The following is a 24,344-nucleotide window of genomic DNA, read 5'->3' as shown; positions in this document are numbered from 1 at the left end:
ACTCAATGTGTATAAGTGAGTTAGGGGTTAATCCTCTGCATTGTGTAAAAATGCTGTTTGATCCTGTCTTATCTGATCCTCACCTTCTTCCAGTGTCTCCAATTCATCTCCGGATAGTACAGAGGGTAGGGGACAAGCTGTACACACTCAGTTTGGTGTGTATTGCTAGAGAGTTTTTTTTTTCCTTGGGAAAGTGCATGTGATCAGCACAGGGCCAATCAGCACTGTCCAGACAGAGCGTTAAGGGTCAGAACAGTATGAAAACTCCTCCTACAAGCTTTAACCAGACACCGATAGAAGTCACAAGACTGCTCTAACTGCCAATGAGAAAAGGTATTTAGCAGTTTATATTTACTAAAACTATTACATTTCCATGATCTGTGTACTGTGGAAGACCAGATATAGTGAATGCAGGCTCCTGGGTTTAGTAACACTTCAACTGATTCTTTGCAAACTGGTTGGTTAGGTACATGTTAGCCAATAGCTCAAGTTCCCCCTAACTCTCTAAAAGAATCATGAATAACACATGGGGTTGATTTATTATGGCAGAAAAGCCGTTCACTTTGCATAGGAATTTGCACATTGCAAGATCATTTTCCCCAGAGTGGTGAACCTTCACTCTGCAAAGAATAATCAATCATGTATTATTGCTTACATTACAGATCTTTATGTCTTTCACTAAGAATTGGGGAAAAAACTGTCTTTGCCTTTAGAAAATCAACCCCCCAAGATGTGTACCTAAAACCATACCACGAACCATTAAAAAACAACTTAGTTCAGAACAGCTGCCATAAAACAAAGTCAAGATAAAATATTAAACTTACAATGATCCTCCTGAGGGAAGAATGCCCCGTAGTTCCATGCCATCCTCTGTCAGGGTACCTGTCTGTATTAAAAGAATATCAGATTGTTTGTTATATTCTGTACACAGATGTCTGTCTGTCTGTCTGTCTGTCTGTCTGTCTGTCTGTCCAGAAGTGCTTTTCAGAGGGTGAACATTACTAACAGGAAAATACAAAAATACAGTACAAGGGGTTACAGCACATAAAACATAATTTCTTGTTCCTATTAAAGAATAATCTAGTTACTATAGATACTCAAGAGGTGTAACCACGCATTAACCTTTACATATTTATATCAAACGTATTGCCACATAAACAGGGATTCTTAGTTGAAATAATATGAAATACATATTCAAGTTGTATAAGTTGTATGCATTGTGGGTTAGTCTGGATCCTTCCCTAAAAACTGATAGATGGATCCAGACTTTACACCCATGTGAAATGGCCCCTACTGTTGCACTTTCTGGCTAAAAGTGCAAAAACACAGCTACTAACCTGAAACAAACCTGCTGACCTGAGCCTGGGGAAGATGGTTAGGCTGTATGACACATTTTACCAAAATTATTAACTCCATTTAGATGTGATGCACACAGCTACCATTCACTAAGACAGTCCCCTCTATAAATTCTGCTTCAAGAGAAGGGATTTTCTCAACAAAATGAATAAGTTAAACAAAAGCGATACCATAAAAAGGATTTGGCTTAAAAATGAAAATGGTAATGAATACAAAAACATTAAATCAGATATGCAGGGTTGAGCCCTAAATATGTTTTCACAGATCAAGATTTGAAGACCAAAATTGTTCTGCGGGTCAGTTCTTACTTTATCAAAGCAGATGATGTTAAGCTGTCCACACATATTAATCCTCTGTGCACTTAAACAGAATATGTTATTTTTCTTAAGTCTTGTTTGTGAGTACAATGTGCAAATTGTGAGAGAGGCTGGTAGAGCGGCAGGAATGCTGACGGTTACAAGAAGTAAACACCATAGGACAGTGAAGGTGGTTGAGCCCTACAGAAGGTCAAACAAAAAAACAAATTGCAGCATTCAGTTTTATATTTTTATATATATATTAGAGTGTTCTACAATATGGATGGACAAAGGAGCTTATTTATAATGGTAAAAAAATGATACAATTTCCTTTATGTTATTTCAAACAATTTTGCCTATTCATAAAGCTGCTCTGAATAACGTAGCTACATTCCAATTGTCAAATCAGCAGTATTTTATAGAAATCAGTACTTCCTAAATTTCAGTTTACTGCTGCTGTTTTTACACTTGGGATGTAGCTGTATCATTGATTAGGGACCAATTGTGATATCACTTCAGACATGTTCTGCTGGATGGAACATATTACACAGCCAACAGGAAACATTACATTACACTATCACTTGTGCATGTGATAACATTGCTTGGATCTAAGTTGCTTGTTGCACTTGTCAGATCTTGTTGTGGTGCTAATGTCGATTATGCTTTACTGCCCAGTATGGACCTAGATGGCGTATGGATGTGAAGTGCAGGTCCATCAGTCATAGCCGATAACATTACTCATTTTTGGTAGGATGTACAGTATATTTGTACAAATTATTTTATAGGTTAAAGCTTAGGGTTATGTCCTGCTCAATCACTTGGCAGATCTCATTCTAGGGAAAGAGGGAATGACTGTCTTGCAAGACGTATTACAATGTGAATTCAGCCTTGGCTTCTCCTGGGACTGTTTGGCCAGATATAGGTAAAAAATATTCACCAAAGGTAGTTACAGCCCTGTTGTATAGGGCTAGCGTAGGCTAAGCAAGAATATCATTAGGTTCTTTATTTTGTCAATATCTTAAAAGGCAGCTCTACTGTGGAAAAAATGCATATGCATTTATTGCCAGTACATACAGTAATAATGCAGGAGTGGTATTTCCCATGCATTGTTCATATCTGGTTTCTAACCCACTTCACAGTCCAGCAAGTGCATTTGAGAGTCTCTATATGTATTAAATGTACACACGATTAGAGCAGATCTTCAGTCAGTCTATAATCTATATGCATTAAATGCTGTGGCTTCACTTCTAGACCCATTGGAAATAATTGAACTTTGATTTTTTTATTTTTTTAAACCAGCTTGGGTGTCCCTATATACAGGTGCATCTCATAACATTAGAATATCATCAAAAAGTTAACTTATTTCAGTAATTCAATTCAAAAAGGGAAACCCACATATTTTATATAGATGCTATACACACAGAGTATATTTCAAGCATTTCCTTCTATAAAGTTTTATGTATATGGCTTACAGCTAGTGAAAAGACCAATCATTTTATGAGATGCACCTGTAGTAACCACATGTTGTCAGATTTCAATCTACATATTTAAGCAAGAAAATACAATTTTTGTACTCATCGTAAAATATTTTTCTACAAGTCAATTGAGGGATACAGAAATAATACAAGAATATAAATATAGACAGTTGGTATATACTGCAACCTTCAGGAGGTCTGGACACAACCACCAACCATCATGTCTCAATTTTGTGAGCAAGCAATACATAAAGCCAAGGACCATTGTCCTCCAATGGACTATAAGAAAAATATTTTGTGGTAAGTGCAAAAATTTTCTTTATAGTCCATTGAGAGATACAAGAATATTATAATACCATAGACAATTGGGACATTCAGGAGTGGGTAAAATACACTGAGAGATCCAACAATGTGAAATAAAAAATAATTACACAATGATTTTAAGAAAGGCTGGATAGTACAGGTGTTTTCAAACGCAGGAGCCATATAATGAAAAGACCTTGAAGGAGAGGAGTGCAGTTAATGTCCTCCTTCCATTAAATGGAATAGTATGCTAAATCACAATTGTTAAATACTCTGGACGCCCAAAATATTAGCAAATAAGTCACCTTTATTTCTTTTCCTGGAGACCATACAATTTCTCCTAAACCCAATATAATTGTATGAGCTATACCTTTTGGTTGTTGTGTTTTTTCTTCTTCTTTTCTCTGAAATGCTAGTGATTATGGTTGCTATATTGGGTAAGGTGCAACAATCCCTTTATGTCTCCAAAAACATAAATATCAATTCTCTCATTGGGCCTTAAAGTGGAAGTTCATCCAAAACCTAACTAACTCCAATCTACTCGCAGCCACATTCTAAATCTAATCTATCTAGCCATTTAAAGAAGAAATTACTATACATACCTTTTCTGAAGCCGATTCGATCCAGTCTCCAGCGGCGGATGCTGTGTGCAGGAGAAAACCGACAACAACTGGGAAATGCCTGGGAAGTGACGTCACACATAGAGTTAATATTGGGCTCCCGTTGTTGGCTGCACATGCCTCCACACCGAAGCCGCCACTGACAACTCAGCCTAGGACCAGATGGAAGCGACTACAGATAAGTACAGCGATTTTTTTCTTTACGGGGCTTGATAGATTAGTTTAGGAATGTGGCTGCAAGTAGGTTTAAAGTTCGTAAGGTGCTGGTTGAACATCTACTTTAGGCCTCTTTATCCTGGGAGATTTGATACCTTTGTCATGGATAATTAGTGACCTAGGGAGGTTCATACAATATTTTGACATAGAAAAATCTGTTGTGCTAGATTTGCTCTTTGTACTAGCTTATGTACCAATAAGCCTTTTTTGCAAGCACTGTTTTCTGTTTATTGTAAAGTATGAAAATTACTCAATAAAAGACAATATGCTAAAAAAAATAAGGAGAGAGATGAAAGGAAGAACGCGGAGCTACAGACCAGGACAGCATACAATCGGAGAAGAGAATCTGTATGGTTCTAAAAGTTACCTGAACAACATGACACCTAAAAGAATGGTAAACTAAAACAAACCAAGTAGGCTTTTGTTTAACCAAGGCAGTTTAAAGAAAAAAAAAAAATGTCCAATAACAAAAATCAACATTGGACTATAAAACAAAAAGGGTTAATCCCTACACACCTAAGCCTTAAAGGGATTGTAAAGGCAGAAGGGCTTTTTTTTATCTTAATGCACCTATGCATTAAGATGAAAAAAACTTCTGTTTGCAGCAGCCCCCTTCAGATCCCCTAATACTTACCTAAGCCCATCTTTATCCAGTGATGTTGCAGGAGTGTCTAAGCTGCCTTGGACTCCCCTTCTCATTGGCTGAGACAGCAGTGCGGCACGATTGCCTCCTGCTGCTGTCAATCAAATTAATTTAGCCAATCAGGAGAGAGAGGGGGCGCGACTGGGTCACGGCTCCATGTCTGAATGGACACAGGGAGCTGGGAATCGGCTCGGGTGCCCCCACAGCATGCTGCTTGCTGTGGGGGCACTCAACAGGAAAGTGGGGCCAAGAGAGCCAAAGAGGGACCCGAGAAGAGAAGGATCCGGGCCACTCTGTGCAAAACCAACTGCACAGAGCGGGTAGGTATAACATATTTGTTATTTAAAAAAAAAAAAAAAAACAAGACTTTACAATCGCTTTAACTTCAGGGAAAGGAGATCTGGACAAACCAAACAAGTTCATGTAAGGAATCCATAAAGAGTAAAAAGGACCGACATGGAAAAACAGGGAAATGTGAAAGAAGAGTTTGAAGTATTACCTGAGGGCCCTTAAAAAGGGAGATTGTATGTTGTAGAGAGATAAGCATTCCAGAATATAGGTAAAACAAACTGCTTAACTGCTTCTGCCATGAGATAACATGATGAAACCCCCAAATACCTTAGGTCAAATCAGAATTAGAGCTAACCTAAGAAAATAAGATAAAGAGAAAGGGATCCAAGGAACTTACCACAAGGTAATACAGCTCAGAAAAAAGTGTCTTCAAAAAGCTATTATCCACAAGGGGCATATGGATTTACCAGAAACAACTACAGGGCAATACAGCGAATATCCAGTCTCTGTAGAAGGGCTTTGCTTCAGCTGTCTTCAGGATGCTAAGCATCATAAGGAGTCAAGTTAGAAGAAGAGATAAAAAACATAATATGTAAACCTCAACATATATATCATGCAGAGTGAGAGTATGGAGACCAGTTTAAACTGCTCCTAGAAATGGGGAACAGCAGCAGAAGTAGTGGGCCATAACCAGAAGAAGGGACCACTATATAGAGTTTAGAGCTAGTAGGTTTTGGAACACTGTCTGCGCACTCAACCCTAAAAACTCAAATAGTGGGCAGCTCAGCAGCACCTAATGGATTCACACCCCTGCTGTTTGGATTTTATATTTTGAAACATAATGCCTGTGTCACAATCATAAGTTAGTCATTGAGTGAGGAAACAAAAACTGGGACACATTAAAGGCTGTGACCTAGCTCTGAATTTGGATGGTATGTGTAATTGGAGTACAGGGACTTACCACAATGAGCGATCAGTGACTGGGTCATACCATATGCCAAGCCATTGCTCTAAAGGTGTCATTTGTTAACATTGTACTATGACTTACCATGAATGAGTTACAGAGGAAGTGGTAAAACTCTGAATTAGTATGATACCCTGCGGGCAACAGACACAAGTCAGGCAGTTCCCGAGTTACAAACATCCAACTTACAAACAACTCCTACTTACAAACAGAGGGAGATAACAGGAAGTGAGGAGAAATCTACCCCTAGGAAGGGAAATTCACTCCTGGAAGAGTTCTCATGGGAAAAAGGTGTCTCCACTGAAGCTTTATCACCAATCCTTGTATCCACAGCAACCCAACATTTTCAAAATCCAATTGTTACAGGGACAGAAAGTAAGGTGAAATCTTCTGAACAGGGATACAGACAACAAAACAAATCATACAGGGGTGTTAACCCTACCCTATGCTATCCAAAAAAACTTTAAAAAAATGTTTTTGCCTGGAGTTACACTCTAAAAAATGTACCTGTTCCAACTTACATATAAATTCAACTTAGGAAAAAACCTACAGACCCTATCTTGTGTGTAACCCGGGGACTGCCTGTACTTTGGTCTGGAGCGCACAATAATGCCCATACACATACCGGGAATCTTTGCATCAGCAGGGCTTAGGAAAAGACATCCAACATGCTGGAACACCAAAAAAACAGTAATGACAGTTGTTGGCAAGGTTAAACTGGCTGGCCATATTTTTTGTTTGCCTGTGTCCAGACCTCCTGAAAGTAGCAGTATAACCCAATTGTCTATGATTTTCTAATATTCCTGTGTCCCTCAATCAATCGTAAAGAAACTTGATTTTTAATGCAGCAGTTATTTAGTACATTGTGATATGAATGTTAAAGGATTTTTTCTATGCTTTATGTTGTGGGTGGCATTGAGGGCATTGGTTTAAATGTTGTTAACAGCTGTTGTCCTATAATAAAGAATGTCTATTTGTGAAACACATCTTTTCTCTATAATGATATGATTTCCTGTAGGTGGTAAAGAGTTTTTTAAGTTTCTTTTGGTAATTTGATAAATGCCCCTTGACTATTGATATTTTTGTACAAGGTCTGTATAGTCATTTTTCTCATTTATTTGTGTTAACTTTTTTCTCAATGAAACCTTTTCTTCTATAAGGCAATAGTTAGGTGTGAATAAAGAAATGCAGTATTCACAATAAAGTGTTCTTTACCTTCTTACATGACACAAGACTGAATGATATCCTTATGCGTATTTTAGTTCATCTGGGTAGTAATTCAGTAAGAAGCATTTTAATGATTTTTGAATAATTGTAGTTAGAAACGTGCCAGGATTTGATTGATTATTTTAATGTATTAATATTTTTTTAACCAGTTCCGGACCTCCCACCTTTTATATATTGCGGCAGGGCGGCCCGGCTGCGCAAAATCACATGCATGTACATGATTTTGTATACGTGATCTAGGGGGCGTGTGCGTGCCCCTGGAGTGCTGATTCCGCTTTGATTGGACACAGTGGGAGCCAATCAGTGGCCGACAGGACCCGCCAATCATTCAAAGGCAGAACGACAGTCTGCATATGTAAACAAGGCAGTCCACTGTTCTGTCAGGGAGCAAAAGAGATCTTGTGTTTCAGCTAAGCTGAAACACAAGATCTCTATTTTCGTCCAGTGCATCCACTCCCCCACAGTTAGAAAACACTCCCTAGGAGCACCCTTAACCCCTTGATTGCCCCTGGTGTTAACCCATTTTCTGCCAGTGTCATTTATACAGTAACAGTGAATTTTTTAGCACGGATCACTGTTTTGGTGTCACTGGTCCGCAAAAAGTGTCACTTAGTGTCAGATTTGTCTGCTGCGATGTCGCAGTCCCGCTAAAAATCGCTGATCGCCCCCATTAATCGCTGATCGCCCCCGTTTCCATAGCAATGCAGTGTTACATGAGTGAAACTAACGCTGGGTAATATAATAGTATTGAACAGTGATACCGTGGAGCTAACATGATGCACCAGAATCAATTGAACCTAAGTTGTCGATTGTGCTGTTTTGATTAAAAAGAAGAAATTTATGGTCAGTGTCCAATGGGTGGGGGTCTTCACTCTCGCTGTTTTCACCCCCCCCATAATGTAAATGTGTCCCACTACATACAAGAAGAATATGTTTGTAAGGTACTCTCCTACCTGCCAATTTGCTATTGCAAATTGTCAATGTGTGCCAGTATACAGTAAATCCTGTATTCTGCCAAAGGTGGCATTTAGTTAAGGGCAGTTGTTGAACAGATATCATCCTCAACATTTTTAAAGTTAGCTGCTTAGAACATTTAACCATGACCAATTATCAGAGAACATTGACATGGATTAAAAATGTGACCAAAAACTTACATTATTCTTTGTATTCACAATAGCAATATAAATTACTCCAACCACTGAAATGATTACAAGTCCGATTAGGAACCTGATGGCATCTCTATGAAGTTTAAAGTTAACAGGTTTAGGGTAGAGGATGGATCGAACAAGGTCCCCTTTAGCTGTGTTGAATCCTGAAAATTAAATAATATTAAATCAGAAATCATCATACTCAGCACCATCGTTGTCATCGAATATTGACCACTAATTCATAATTCTTCTCACAACAACATTGTACTTAACATAAATTTAACATTTACTTTGAGTTGTTAGAGAAATAATTTTTAGCATATACATTGCTTCATTCTCTGATTATCAGTACTTCGGACAAAGGAAGTGCATTACAATGTAATTACTAACAAAAAAGGCATATTGTAAATCAAAAGCAATTTACCAGAGAATAAATGATCACTGTAAATTAAAAGCTAAAATGATCAACCCACAGAGGGCTGAACTCAAGACACCCCCGAAAAATCAAAGTGAAAAAATTATGCAGCAGGATAGTCCATTTTGCTGAAATTTCATTGCAGCAACAAAATGGTAATAGTAGTTTGTATGGCCCCCACATGCTTTTATGCATCCCTGACAACATCAGGGCATGCTTCTAATGAGATGGCGGATGGTGTCCTGGGGTATTTCATCCCAGATCTGGACCAGAGCATCACTGAGCTCCTGAACAGACTGAGGTGCAACCTAGCGGCATCGGATGGACCAAAACATAATGTCCCAGGGGTGTTCTGTTGGATTTAGGTCAGGCGAGAGTGGGGTTGTATAAATTCCTTCATTATCCAGGAACTGGATACTCTCACCACATAAGGCTAAGCATTGTCATGCGCCAGGAGGAACCCAGGACCAACTGCACCAGGGTAGGGTTTGACAATGGATCCAAGGATTTCATCCCGTTTCCTAATGGCAGTCAGAGTGCCATTGTTTAGTCTGTAAAGGTCTGTGCGTCTCTCCATGGATATGCCTACCCAGACCATCACTGACCCACCACTAAACCAGTCGTGTTGAACGATTTCACAGGCAGCATAACATTCTCCACGGCTTCTCCAGACCCTTTCACATCTGTCACATATGCTCAGGGTGAACCTGCTCTCATCTGTTAAAAGCACAGGGCGTCAGTGGCGGACCTGCCAATTCTGGTGTTCAATGGCAAATGCCAATCGAACTCCCTTGTGCCGGACAGTGAGCACAGGGCCCACTAGAGGATGTTGGGCCCTCAGGCCACCCTCATGAAGTCTTTTTCTGATTGTTTGGTCAAAGACATTCACACCAGTCGCCTGCCGGAGTTCATTTTGTAGGGCTCTGGCAGTGCTCACCCTGTTCCTGCGTGCACACGGGAACAGACCAGTCTTACAGATGTGTTAAGGACCTTCTACGACCCCGTCCAGCTCTACTAGAGTAACTGCCTGTCTCCAGGAATCTCCTCCATGTTTTTGAGACTGTGCTTGGAGACACAGCAAACCTTCAGGCAATGGCACGTATTGATGTGCCATCCTGGAGGAGTTGGACTGCCTGTGCAACCTCTATAGGGTACAGCTATCGCCTCATGATATCAGTAGTGACACTGAGCCCAGCCAAATGCAAAACTAGTAAAAAAATGAGTAGGGAAAGATATTTCAGTAGCCTTTACCTGTAAAACTATTCCTGTTTTGGGGGTTGTCTCACTGTTGCCCATCTAGTGCACCTGTTGTTAATTTCATTACCACCAAAGCAGCTGAAACTGATCAACAACTCACTCTGCTACTTAACTGACCAGATCAATATCCCAAGAGTTTAATTGACGTGATGCTGTACTCTGATTAAAAAGTGTTCCTTTAATGATTTTTAACAGTGTAGTAGGATGCTATTTTGCCATTGCTATTCCCTTTGGAGATTTATATTTAGTTCAAACTCCTGCCACTAGATGTCCCCACCTGTTCATATTCTCCTTTAGTTCATTATCACAGGAAGAATCCGGTGTAACGTTAAAAAAACCCTACCCGTGAAAATTCCCTACCCTCGTCACTTCCGGTGAGGGTATGTCATTCATCAGCTGAGCCGATTCCCAGTGCGCATGCTCACAGCTGCGGAGGGTAGGGAATTTTTACGGGGTTGTGTTTTTTTAACATTACACCGCGTCATTTATCAGCTGTTTCTGCGCGTCCCACTGAGCATGTCTAGTCACTAAATGAAATCATCTCGGCTCCAACCCTGAGACTTCCCTTCGAGCGCACATCATTCATCAGCAGGTGGGGCGTCCCAAATGATCTAGGCTCCAGGAAAATGTTAAAGCGGCGGGGTCTATGAAAATTTAAAACATTTTCCTGCAGCCGAGATCAGGAAAGTCTCACGAGTTGGAGCCGAGATGATTTCATTTAGTGGCTGGGCATGCGAAGTGGGACGCACGGCAACAGATGATGAATGACGTGGTGCAATGTTAAAAAACACTACCCCGTGAAAATTCCCTACCCTCCGCAGCTGTGAGCATGTGCACTGGGAAGCGGCTCAGCTGATGAATGACGTACACTCACCGGAAGTGACGAGGATAGGGAATTTTCACGAGTAGAGTTTTTTCACGGAACACCGGCATTGGACAAATGTGTCCTTCCTGTGTCCATCTTGGGAAAGCCTTTGCCTGTAATAGGTTTCGGCAGCCATATTGGTGCAGCCATGATATATATCACGTGCTGCAATGCATAAGGTATTTTGCATGTCAGCAGGGAAAGGAAGCAAACACATCATGTGAGTGAGTAGCTGAGACACCTGGCATCTCCTTAGAGGAGAAAGGCAAAGACTACTACCCCCCCCCCAACATGGACTATGTATGCTTTACAAGTACCCAGCCCGGGAAGGGCTTTTATTCCCTTTATGAGGAAGCATTGCAAAGTGTAAGCAGCATATGTTTCCTTGGCATAGGCTACAAAGGACTGAATAATGTAAAAAAGAGGTAACCCCTGTGGAGTCTGGGAGTTACCTGGATTTGAGGCTTACCCTTCTTGGCAAAGCCAGGGCTGTTTGTGAACCTTGTCTGGCTGACTAGGATATAAAATCTACTAAGGACCAGTCAATCTCTTCTATGCTGTGGGCAATGAGTATTTTGTAAGTTGTTATGAACTTTTACAGAATATGTCAGTTATCAGCAGTAAGGAGAAGAAAACTGTCATAGAAACTTATTTTCTTAAATTTAGGTAAATGTTATTATATGGCAACGTTTAACTAAGTATCCCCTTTATTCCTCTGGAGTGAGTGGTTTAGCCTATTCCTGAGGAGTAAGCAGTATGTATAAAGACTGGCTCAGTCAGGGGACTAGTGGTGGATGGCAGAAGGAGGTTAGCCAGCCTAACTGTGGTGACAAGTACTTACCAGTTCTTAACACAACAGCTTTCACAAATTCTTTATGACTGCTCTGTGCTTGAATGACTTCTGTGCCACAAAACAACACATGTCTCTTGTAATCCTCACCACTGTACTCCTTCCAAGGAAGTGAATTATCGACATTTGGCAAGGATGTCTTCATCACTGGAACACTTTCCCCTAAAAACAGCAGGCACTGATTTAATGGTATAATATGGAAATTAGTTCATGGCTACTTTATCAGTAAAAAATGTCTGTATAATAAGCAAACTGCATGTAACATAAAATTTATAGTGTGGTAAAAAAATCATTAGGTTTGATCAATTTCCATTTGTATTGCATAATTGTAAAGTCGGCTACTAAAGTGATTTTCAAAGAAGTAGTCGAAACCCAACCAAACTTTACTCTTGTTTTCAAGATTTAGGATTCAATAATTGTTTTTTTTTTTTTCAATCTTAAGCTCACTAATCAAATATGACAAGCACAAACAGGCACGTGTGTGAAATGCTAAAATGACGTGTAAATCTACATAGAAAAATGAATGAACATTCAAAAAAAATCAGAATGTTCTTTCATTCTAACATTCAATGCCAAATTATTGTATTGGAAATTTTACAGTGAATTTTAGCATCTTTTCAATTGTTTTAAACATTAAACATAATTTTTTTTGCAATCCAATTCTACTACTACCCCTACTGCTCATGTGAATTTCACTTAAAATTTTTTTTCACAGATTGACTTACAATTAGAAAATTGTTTGTTTGAAATAAAAAAAAAATCAACATGTTTGTTCATTAATTTTTTATCTTAAAATGCAAATCTACTGCAGCAGTAAACAAACTAACTATCCTAAACTAACTAGAAAATCTAACATTTGGTCCACTGATTTGATTTTTCGTTCAGTTTTTTGTCCATGTATAGTGTGTTGCTAAACCAGGAATTATAGCAAGCAGATGTTATTTCTGCTTATCTATTTGTATTTCCCTCAGGATAACTTGCTTTAAAGTGATTGTAAACCCCTGTAAACAGCATCACATTGGCCTTCCCAGTGAATGGCTGTGCGGGGGAAAAGGGGGCATGTCAGGACAAGTGTGTTTATCGGAGCAGAGCAGGTTGAGTTCCCAGCATAGCTGCAGAACTGACCTCAGTGTATTCTCTTGCTTAGTGTGGTCAGTTTTTAAAAGGAAAGTAGAGGGACTGGCAGGAACACCAGGGATTTCACACAAAGGAAGCAATGCAAAGAGAACAGGAGACTTCTTCATACAAGTACAGGGTACAGCAGGCACATATCACGAATATGAAATGACGGGTTTACATAATCTTTAATGATCTTTCCTGCCAGTGCTTCATCTAGACATATGATAATTATCTTAAGGATGATTTTCCTTCTAGGCCCTAGGGCCCAGTTGTCCAGTAGATAGGTAGACAATTGAGGGTAGTCTTTTCAGTGGTCCTTTTTTTTTTATTTATGATGCAGGATCTCTTATGACCTCTTCTCTAATCCCGCCCTGAACTTCCACATTTTTGATGAACATCCTTTGTTTCAATACACACAGTTTACTAAAACTGGAGCATGAAAAATCTAGTGCAGCTCTATATAGAAACTAATCAACTTCCAGATTTTATTTTCAAAACTAAATTGAACATGGTGAAGTTAGAAGCTGATTGGCTCCAATGTATGGCTGCACCAGATTCTGAGTGTTCCAGTTTTAGTAAATCTCCCCACTATGTATTATTTATATTTGCGGCAGTCAAATTGATTGGCTTACAGAACTATTAAAGACATCTTTTACAGAATAATAATTTATGTTTTCTTGTTTTTCTTGTGCATGCGATTCTCTGTTTATTTGGACTGTTTTTTATTTGTCTGGCCTAAAATTCTCTTTTTTCTGAACCTTGACTCCAATTCTGTTCTACATATTGTTTTAGATGAACAGTTGGAAAAAGGACAATTTGTTCAGAACAACTACAGTCCAGTACCTAAGTACTGAAGGCACTTAAATACTGATCTACATATATAAAGCACACTGGAAGGGTGGCTGCTAGTGATGAAGCATGGCAGGTAGATGGTCCATCTACCCTATGAACTTTTATACAGTCATTCTGTTCCTAAATTGTCCTGCGGGTAATTAAGTTTCAGAATATTTTGCATTGTTTCTTCTTTACATTAGTGTATGTCATGGGTGACATACATGAAAAACATGAACAAGAGTCCCACAACATATTCTCATACATATTAAAATATATACAAGTACACATACCTTACAAACAAATGTCTTCTCTGTTTAAAAGTAAACCTTTTATCAGAGAAATGTGTGGGCAGCCATTGCTGACCTCTTTCTCAAAATGCTATTAGCCTGGCTCTCATGCTGACCTACTATTTCAAATCAGAATCTTAAGCTGGATACACACTATACAACTTTTGTTGATAGATTTCCATTAGATTAAAGGGCCATACACACTATAAGATTTTCTGAATACTTTTTCCTTCAGATTTACCTTTTCTATGTAGTGCAAGGGCCTGCCAGATTGCATACAAATTAAAAGTGTTTAGGTTTGACCTCATATTATATGGTTTTGGTATATCTAAAGGTAAAAGTCTTCAGAAAATCTTATAGTGTGTATGGCCCATTACCTTCAACTATGTAGTGCAAGTTTCTGCCTGATTGCATACAAATTGAAAGTGTTTAGGTCTGACCTCAAATGATATGATTTTGGTAAATCTAAAGGAAAAAGTCTAAAGAAAATTGTATAGTGTGTATCCAGCTTAAGAGAGGAGATCAATATATCAACCATGTCACTAGCATTTTTAGAAGGATGGGTCAACAAAGACAGCTGTCATGTTTATTTTATTTTAAAAAACCCTAATATCTCAGAATGATTTATAAGAAAAAAGAAAAAAAAAAAAAAAAAGAGAATACATTCACCGTTAAAAGGCTGTTAAATAGTATTTTTCCATACCTGTTAACATTCCTTCATTTACAACACAGTTTCCTGTTAGTAGTACAGAATCACAGGGCAAATTAAACTTTTTTCTTGTTAAAATTATGACATCTCCAGGAACTAAATACTGCGATTCAATTTCCTCAACAGCTAAGAAAAAACAAATATAATTAAATATAAAACAATTCCTTGCATGCTCTTTATAATTATTATTATCAGTATTGTTCAAAGACATGCCATTATACTAATGGTATAATATATTGTTTTGTGCTACTATGGTATGGCACTGGCTTAGTGATTCTATTTCCTATTTCTACACATTCTCTACAGAAAATATACAATATTTATAGCACACCCTGCTGCCTTCACATTAACCCCTTTACAGCAGTGTTACATATACAGCATATATAGTGGCAAGGAAGGTGAGAGTTAATGCCCAGCCGGTGCATAGATGCATCATTGTCTTGTTTTGGGGCACGCTCCATTTGTACCCCTTGAACCAAGACCAAGCTGTCACTGACAGGCCACAGTCAACTACTGCTTTTTGGGAGCTGGTAAGAGTGGCTCCCAAAGATATCAGCACCCTGCAGCCATTCACAGTGCGGCAAGATTGAGAGCCCTGCCTACCAAATTCAGGCGTCACAGCCCTAAGTGCTGGCTTAGAATTTATAAAGATATAAAAAAATACTTTTTTTTTTTTTTTATATATCTTTAAAAGTTTTTGCCTCTGTGAGCTCCTCAATATCTCTTTCTCTCTCTTCTTCTGTGAAGGTGATCTTTCTATTTCCTAATTCAAATGAAAGGTGAAGTGAAATATCTGTGCATATTCTAGCTGCTGACACTATGCCTAGATACTCAGCATAACAGAAATAGGTATATAACAAGTGCAGCAAACACAAACCCAAAATGATACAAATAAATAGTAATGCAAAATAATCCTATGAATCACCAAGATGTTACATCCAATGTCTCCTTTGCAGGTCCAATGCTGCTTAGCTTCCGACATCAAATACAATCAGGGTGGTGTGGCCATAGGTGTTTCCCTCAATTTCTCTTGCTAACAGCAATATGTATAATCAAAATGCTTTACATAAATTGTGGTAATAAACAAAAACATAAATCAACAAAGTGCTTAAATCCAGGAATTAATATAGAGGCCTATACAGCAGAAAATACACTAGGACAGAATAAAAAGAGTGGCAAAAGCGGTGATGAGAAAATAGGATGAGCTCCTCATGCTGTCACCATCAAACACTTGTAAAGTCTCCCAGGTGTCATTGATTAAACACAAGGCTTACGAAATAATGTGACCCTCCATATAAGAGTGGACACATGTGCATATTGAGTCTCTCCCAGGGAAAGGGCGCTTTCTCCAGCCTCTACTCATCCACAGACCCCAGGAATTTTGCTGTCACCATATACATCCACAACTTGCAGGGAACCACTGCACCACTGGGAATTAGATCAGCAGGACCAATGCACATATGATAAAAGAGACACTCCACATAGTGTAAAACCAGCCATAAAAGGGGATTTATTAAATCTAAGCACTTACACATGTCCAGAAGTAACACAGCATATCACATGGTTGAGCAGCATGGAAATCAAAGATGGTTACCGCTCCTTCGCACATGCTCAGTACCGTGTATCCGAGTCTGCCCTACAGATTTCATCACAAATGACATCATTAGGGACACAGATACACACCCATACTGAGCTATTTAAACAGTGGTGCAGTGGTTCCCTTCAAGCTTTGAGTGTACCTGTATATGGTGACAACTGACAGCAAAATTGCTGATGTCTCTGTGGATGAGTGGAGGCTGGAGAGAGTGCCCTTTCCATGGGAGAATCACTATGAGCATGTGACTACTCTTTTATGAAGGGTTGCATTATTTGGTAAGCCCTGTGTGTGATCAATGACACCTGGGAGACTTTACAAGTGTTTGATGATTACAGCCTGATGAGCTCTACCTATTTTCTCATCACAGTGCATTTTATGCTGTATTGATCTCTTTATTCATTTCTGGATTTAAAGTGGTTGTAAACGCAGTATGTTTTTTTTTTTAATCCTAATGCATTCATTGCATTAAGCTAAAAACCTTCTGTTTGTAGCAGCCCCCCTAATACTTACCTGAGCTCCATCTAGATCCAGCAATGTGCACGAGAGCTCGGGACTCTCCCTCCTCATTGGCTGAGACAGCAGCACGGCGCCATTGTCAGTAATCCAATGAGGAGAGAAAAGGGGCAGGGCTGGGCCGCTGCTCTGTGTCTGAATGAACACAGGGAGCTGCAGCTCGGCTAGGGTGCCCCCATAGCAAGCTGCTTCTTGCTGTGGGGGCACACAACAGGAGGGAGGGGCCAGGAGCCCAGAAGAGGGACCCGAGAAGAGGAGGATCTGGGCTTCTCTGCGTAAAATCACTGCACAGAGCAGGTAAGTATAACATGTTTGTCATTTCTAACAAAAAAAAGAGACTTTACTATCAATTTATGTTTTGTTTATTACCACAATATCAAAGCTTAGGTAAAGCATTTTGATTACACATATTGCTGGTAATAGACATTGCGGTAAATACCTATGACCACACCACCATTAATGTGCCTGATCTTGTCTGAACTTAGACTCTAATCAGGGTTGGGCCTGGTAAATACTTGGATGGAAAACATTGGAGGAAAGAGCTTGGTGATTCATAGGATATTTTTTTATTACTATTTATTTTTAAAATATTGCTTTTGAGTTTGTGAGCGCTGCACTTGTTATATACCTATTTTCTAATTCAGCTTTACATCTTTCCCCTCTTATCCTCCTGTTCATTTTGAAATGGGTGCAATTCAAAGACTCATTATTCAGTAAGCGAGTTAGCTACTGAGAGGTGAGACAAGAAGCTAAAACGCTAGACCAGGAAATCTTAGAAAGATTTTTTGCAAACATAACAATTCATATATAAAATAACTAGCTATTCAGAAACGTTGACTCTAGACATCGCAATTCCACAGGATTTTTTTCGAAATAAGCCAACAATAGTAGCCACCATATTTTTGTTATGTACAAAGAACGATAATAAACCCAAAAGCAAATGTAGCACTGCCCCCTAGAGAGCTGCTGAGAATTACGCTTTCTTGGGTCCCCTGGGTTTCCATTAGCAATTGGCAGTAGATGAACAGCAGTAACAGTTCTTGGCTCAGACAATAATCAGTCCAGGGGATTTGGTTTTTGTGTTTTATTTAGAACTGGGATGGGAGAAGGGATGAGTGGGATACTCCAACAATGAACTATGCACAAACTTAAGGAAAATGAACTGTAGTGTGCGGCAAGGCCGCTTCTTTACCTTGCCACAGAAGTGAAGATAAATAGACTGTTCCTGTTTGAATATTCTCTTTAGGGTTAACAACTTGAAACCCTCTTTACTATCACTCCCTGTGTGCTGACACCTGACCGCTGACTCTAGCCACTGGAGTGGTCCCCTTCCTGGGCAGACCTGTACTCACGGACACTGTTTTTCCAGAGTTGCTCTGCCTTCACCTCCACAGTCAGTTTCATTGGACCTCTGGGTTCAGCCACACCACTGGTTTACTAGGCCGACTGCCTGTGACCAACTTCTTTAGCAAACAGGAGGAGAGACAGCCGTCACCCTCCTCCTGGGACCTGGCTTCTCACCCAAAGACACACTGTCATATGTGCCCCTGGCTTTTATAACATATCCCAGGATGCACCACTCTCTCTGCCAACCCACTGGGACAGTTACAAAGCCTGTGCGTCACTGGCTGGGTTTCCTCCACTGTCCAACATGCTACCCTATTGGACACAGTGGGGACACTCCCTCAGACCAGATGAAAAACACATAGACACATACAACAGGCCTGACTAGAAATCCTGCTCCCCTGACAAGCAGATAGAGCAACTAGGTTTTACCTACTGCTCTCCTGATAAGCAGGCAGAGCAAACTATACTCCCTACCTAGCACCTATCTAGGAGGGTGCTACACAAAAATGTATTATACTGCAGATTATCAATTCTTAGATGTGATGGCTGTATACATCTTCTTTTTTTGTCTTTTTCCCCTTTTTTTTTTCACCTGGTGATCTGGCTAGTAAGTCTGTTGTTTTTCAACAGAACAAGCTGCCCTGCAGATGTAGCGGTTAGGGGGTGGAGACAAACTATTTAACACTGACAGGGGTGCTTACAATGGTCAGCTTTTATTTCTTTTTGTAGAACCTATACCCCAGCCTTCAATTGGAAGCACTGTTACTGGCAAGATCTGCAGGTAAGACACTTTGCAACTGATTCACAAAAAATATTTGCATAAAAAAACTGTACACAGTGAGGCATGATGGCAAACATATAAAACAGATTTTGGGTTTAATTTTCCTACATTGCTACTGTTTGCTGCATTGAATACTTTAAACTTGTGTATCTAAACCCAAAAAACCCAAAATGTAATACTTTTCAGCGTACTAGTCCTTAGATTTGGTGGCTGCATTAGATTTCACTTTTCAGGCTAAGAACATTCTCAACAAGTACAGAAAATATATGATGATCTTGCTTGAAATGCAGTGTCTTTGACACTTTCTGTGAGCTAAAGGAAAGCACAGAGAAACATATTTTTATTGCGTAAATGACTACTTCAACCAATTCACCATGTAAGGGAGATGAACAAAGACAGACATGTTTGATATCTAGCCTGTGTGACAACCATGGATCTCTACAAAGATACAATGAACAAATTGGTGTTGACACAAAGACACAGGAGGAAGAAAACAAATGCAGTTAACATATCTAAGGATTAGTAAGCTAAAAAATATTTAGCTATGTTTTGAAAATAAGAAATACTTACTAGTCCACTATTATTTTTTTTAAGGTTTCAAGAATCATTTAGTGCTGTGTGTCCTTTGCAAAGACATTTGAAATGAGGAGAGACCTGTTTTAAACAACAGAGTAACCTATAAAAAGGTTACCAAGTTCTCAAAATGAAATCCACGGCGATAAGCTACTGACTTTGCCCACTGTTATTAGGCGTGGGGCAGGGGTTTAGCTGGATGGATAAAAGCGGCACATGGAGCATGCTATATCCCATGTTGGGTGTGGCCAAATGGTGCTTACATTGGAAGTGGCTATGGGTATGGTTTCATAACACCTAAGCCTACTTTGCCATGGGTCAAGAGTGCATAAAATGCACAAGTGTAGAGGCCAAAAGTAAGTATAGAACAGACCGCCCCCCAAACAAAAATTCCTCCCTCCTGTTAGTACGATCCCCCACCCACTATGTACCTCCAGTACAAATTCCCCGCTCTGTAAATTGTGCTCACTGGACCTTGGAATAGCATTGCTTGTGACTCCCCACAGTCCACCATCTGCTGGTGAGTTCTCTCCCCTAATCTCCAGTGGTAGCACTTATACAGCTGCGGAAGGCACCATATACAATCCCAAATCCAAAAAGTTGGGAAGCTGTGGAAAGTCCACATAAAAAAATATGTGCAATAACTTGAAAATCTCATAAACCCAATTTTATTCACAATATAAAATAGAAAACATATCAAACTTTTGAACTGGGAAAACTCAACATTTTAAGAAAAAAATAAAGTAAATTTGAAAAGTATAGCATGAAACAAAAGATGTGTACCACGCTATGGACAACTAAATAAATAAATAAATAAATTAATAAATAAATTAATAAAATAGTGATTTTTCACCCATTTAATATTTTATCACTATACCTGTTTGCGCTGGTATTTGACACTTCACATAGCATGAAACAAGTCTCAAAAAAGTTGTGGCGGGTAATAAAAAGCTGGCAAAGTAAGTTCTACTAACAAGGAAGTGCTGGAAGAACATTTTGCAACTATTTAGGTTAATTTGCAACAGGTTAGTAACCTGATAAAAGTCTCAGAACTAATGATGGGCAGAGGTTCACCAATCTGTGAAAAGTTGCATCTAAAAATTGTTAAACAATTTAGAATAATGTCCCTCAACGTAGAATTGCAGAGACTTTACATATGTCATCATCTACAGTACATAATATCATCAAAAGATTCAGAGAATCTGGAGAAATCTCTGTGCACAGAGAATAAGGTCAAAATACAATATTGGATGCCCATGATCTTCAGGCCCTCAGGTGGTACTGCATTAACCGCTTGCCGACCGCCGCACGACTATTTACTGCGGCGGTTAGCCCCTCACAGGCAAAGCGACGTAGGTCTACGTCGCTAGCCTGTGAGACTCGGGGGATCGAGCACGCGCCGCCGGATGCGCGCTCCCGCTCGGTCACGGACCCTCCCGCCCGTGTGCCCGGCGGACCCGATGTCCGCCGGCACTCGCGTTCGTCCGTTACACCGGGAGAAAGGCAGGCGGCTAATGTAAACAAAAGCCGCCTGTCATTCTCCCCTGTGTAAGAATAGTGATCATACGGTTCTGCTATGTAGGACCGTTGATCACTGTTCTTACGCACACACAGCCACAACCAATCACAGTTAGAAGCACGCCCCTAGGGACACACTTAACCCCTCCCTCTCAAAAAAAATTTAACCCCTCCACTGCCAGTGTCATTTTTACAGTAACAGTGCATATGTATAGCACTGATTACTGTAGTAATGTCACTGGTAACCCCAAAAGTGTCAAAAATGTCAGTCAGGGGTCCGATCTGTCCGCCGCAATGCCGCAAAAAAAATTGCAGATCGCCGCCATTACGCGTTAAAAAAAAACAACAAAAATGACAAAAATCTTTCCCTTAGTTAGTAAACGCAATAACTTTTGCGCAAACCAATCAAAATACGCTTTTTGCAATTTTTTTTTTTACCAAAAATATGTAGCATAAAACAAATTGGCCTAAAATGTTAAAAAATTTAGATTTTTACATTTTTTTGGGGGAATTTCATATAAAAAATTTGAAAAATATTATTATTTTTGCAAAATTGATGCTCTTTTTTTGTTTATAGCGCATGATCAAAAAATTGCACGGATGATCAAATACCACCAAAAGAAAGCTCTGTTTGTGGGAAAAAAAGGACGTCAAATTAGTTTAGGTACAGCATCGCACGACCGCACAATTGTCCGTTAAAGTCACGCAGTGCCGAATCGCAAAACAGGCCCTGGTCAGGAAGGGGGTAAAATCTTCCGGGGCTTTAGTGGTTAAATACAGGCATGATTCTGTGATGGACATCACTGCATGGACTCTTTCAAATATTACTGTCTGTGAACACTGTCCTTAAAAAATAGCAAGTTAAAACTCTGTCATGCAAAGAAGAAGCCATATCTGAACATGGACTTTTCTAGGAGAAAACTCATTTAAAATGGTCTGTTTCAAAGTGGAAAACTGTTCTGTGGTCAGAAAAATCAAAATTTGGCAACAATTGGTGCCCCTTCCTCCAGATTAAAGAGAAGAGGGATCTTCAGCGCTCAGTTCAAAAGCTGCATCTCTGATGGTATGGGGGTGCATTAGTGCGTAGGGAATGGGCAGCTTGCACATCTGGAAAGGCACTATCAGTGCTGAAAAATATATCCTGGTTTTAGAGCAGCATATGCTCCCATTCAGATGATGTCTTTTTCAGGGAAGGTCTTGCACATTTCAGCAGGACAATGCAAAACCTCATACTGCATCTATGACAAAAGCATAGCTTTGTTGTAGAAGAGTCCCAGTGCTTAACTAGCCTGCCTGCAGTCCAGACCTTATTTGACAAATCTTAAAATGAAAAATACAACAAAGAAGATCCAGGACTGTTTATCAGTTAGAACCTTAAATCAGGCAAGAATGGGACAACATTTCTCACCCAAAACTCCAGCAACTGGTCTCATTACTTTCCAGATGTTTACAGTGCATTGTTAAAAGAAGAGGGGATGCTACATCATGGTAAACATGGCCCTGTCCCAACTTTTTTGAAACATGTGTAGGCCGATGCAGTTTTTTTTTTCCCACTGCAGGTGGTGCAAAACTGCAGCGGCATTGCAATGGGAGAGAAAGTCAAGAGGAACTCGACTCTTCTATGGTTTCTTGGGTCACTCGGGAAGCTATCTGATTGGATGCTGCCACCCCATGTGACTCTGGTTGCCATCTTGGGTCAGGTAGAGTCTTTTTAAGACTCGGTGTGCATTTTGCGCTTGGGTAGGGTAGTTTCAGGTCACATGTCTGTCAGGGATAGTGATTAGCAGTAGGGAGAGGTTCCAGATAAGTAGGGAAAACATAGGGACATGCGTTCCTACCTGGGGACCTCTACAGTTTGGTCCAAATCAGCCATTCCATCCCTCAAGACAGATGCTGTCTCCAAATCTGAGACCTGCTCTGCCACAGATTGCTGTTACTATCTGTGAGTACTCCAAGTCGGTGCCTTCTTGCTGGATTTGTTGTGAATTTCTGGATTCTGCATTAATACAAGTTCTATTCTTTACAACCGGAGTCTGTGTATTAACTGCCGCCGCACCATGCTGCGCTTCCCCACACATTTTGCTGTTGTTTATTTTCTTAAAATGGTACAAGTTCTCAGTTTAAACATTTGATATTTTTCTAATGTGATTATGGGTTTATAAGGTTTGGAAATCATTACATTCTGTTTTTATGTAGATTTTACGCAGCGTATCCTGCAGATTCTTGGGCCAAGGACATCATTATTAAGGCTGGAAAGAAATCAGGAACACATTCTTTCAACTGTGAACAAAATCAGGGACACATTTTCCCCAGGGACAGCCCACTAAAATCAAGGGCTGTCCCCAGTGGTGGCCGGTTTATAGGGGGCGCAGGGGCGCTGCCCCCCCCCCCCAATCTGTGCAAGGGAAAAAAAAGAAAATAAAAAAATTAACATTTGCAGCCCACTAGGGATGCTGGACCTACTGTTGGCTATGGGGGGGGGGGGGTTTGCACCCCACGTGCGCCAAGCAGAGGCGCCGATTGGCGGCCTTCTGGGTGTCATTGGGGCGCAGAGCAATGTGCCCCGACACTCCCCACTGTGGCGCTGTCCTGGCTGTGATTGGTCCAGACTCCAGCCTGGACCAATCATAGAGGACATCCCGGGTGACGTTGCGACATCACCTTCCCGCCCGCCGTCAGAGAGGAGGGCAGCGGCGCGCATGCAGGTCGAGGAGGAAGAAGACTTCCAGAGCAGAGTCCCGACCGAGTCTCCTGAGTCCCGGGCCGTCAGCAGCAGAGAGCAGCCAGCAGCACGCCAGGCAGTGACAGAGTCGGTCTGGTCGTCGTGAGAGAGAGAGCCAGCCCAAGAGCAGGAGGTAAGTGATTCTGCAGCTGCTGCCTCAGACTCAGTGCCTCCCTCCTCCTGTGTGCGGGACTGCGGCCAGGCCAGCAGCCTGCTTAGCAGTGTACACAATATAAGACAGCGCAGGTCAGGCCAATTACATTGTACATCAGGTAAAGTGCTATGCTAACTTAGCATAGCACTTTACCTGTGTACAATGTAATTGGCCTGGCCTGCACTGTCTTATATTGTGTACACTGCTAAGCAGGCTGCTGGCCTGGCACTATATATTTATTATTATTAATAGTAAATGGCAGCC

The 24,344-nt window shown here is 40.3% G+C and overlaps 1 protein-coding gene across 2 annotated transcripts in view; it reads right to left on the bottom strand.

Annotated features, from left to right (window-relative positions):
- The window catches only part of LOC309551106 (putative cation-transporting ATPase 13A4), a 159,501-nt gene that overhangs the window by 111,133 nt on the left and 24,024 nt on the right, over positions 1-24,344 (bottom strand). For both annotated transcript variants that reach the window (XM_082251552.1, XM_082251553.1), the window contains 5 exons: positions 14,870-15,001; positions 11,918-12,088; positions 8,546-8,703; positions 1,665-1,853; positions 825-886 (listed from right to left, as the gene is read on the bottom strand). In XM_082251552.1, the coding sequence (XP_082107678.1) occupies positions 825-886; positions 1,665-1,853; positions 8,546-8,703; positions 11,918-12,088; positions 14,870-15,001 (712 nt within the window). The remainder of the gene's footprint in view (positions 1-824; positions 887-1,664; positions 1,854-8,545; positions 8,704-11,917; positions 12,089-14,869; positions 15,002-24,344) is intronic.

This window comes from Pelophylax lessonae (assembly GCF_965119305.1).
Source record: "Pelophylax lessonae genome assembly, chromosome: 3".
In the NCBI taxonomy this organism is placed as follows: Eukaryota; Metazoa; Chordata; class Amphibia; order Anura; family Ranidae; genus Pelophylax; species Pelophylax lessonae.
The sequence above is the reverse complement of the archived record's forward strand: the minus strand, read 5'-3'. Positions and strand labels throughout refer to the sequence as shown.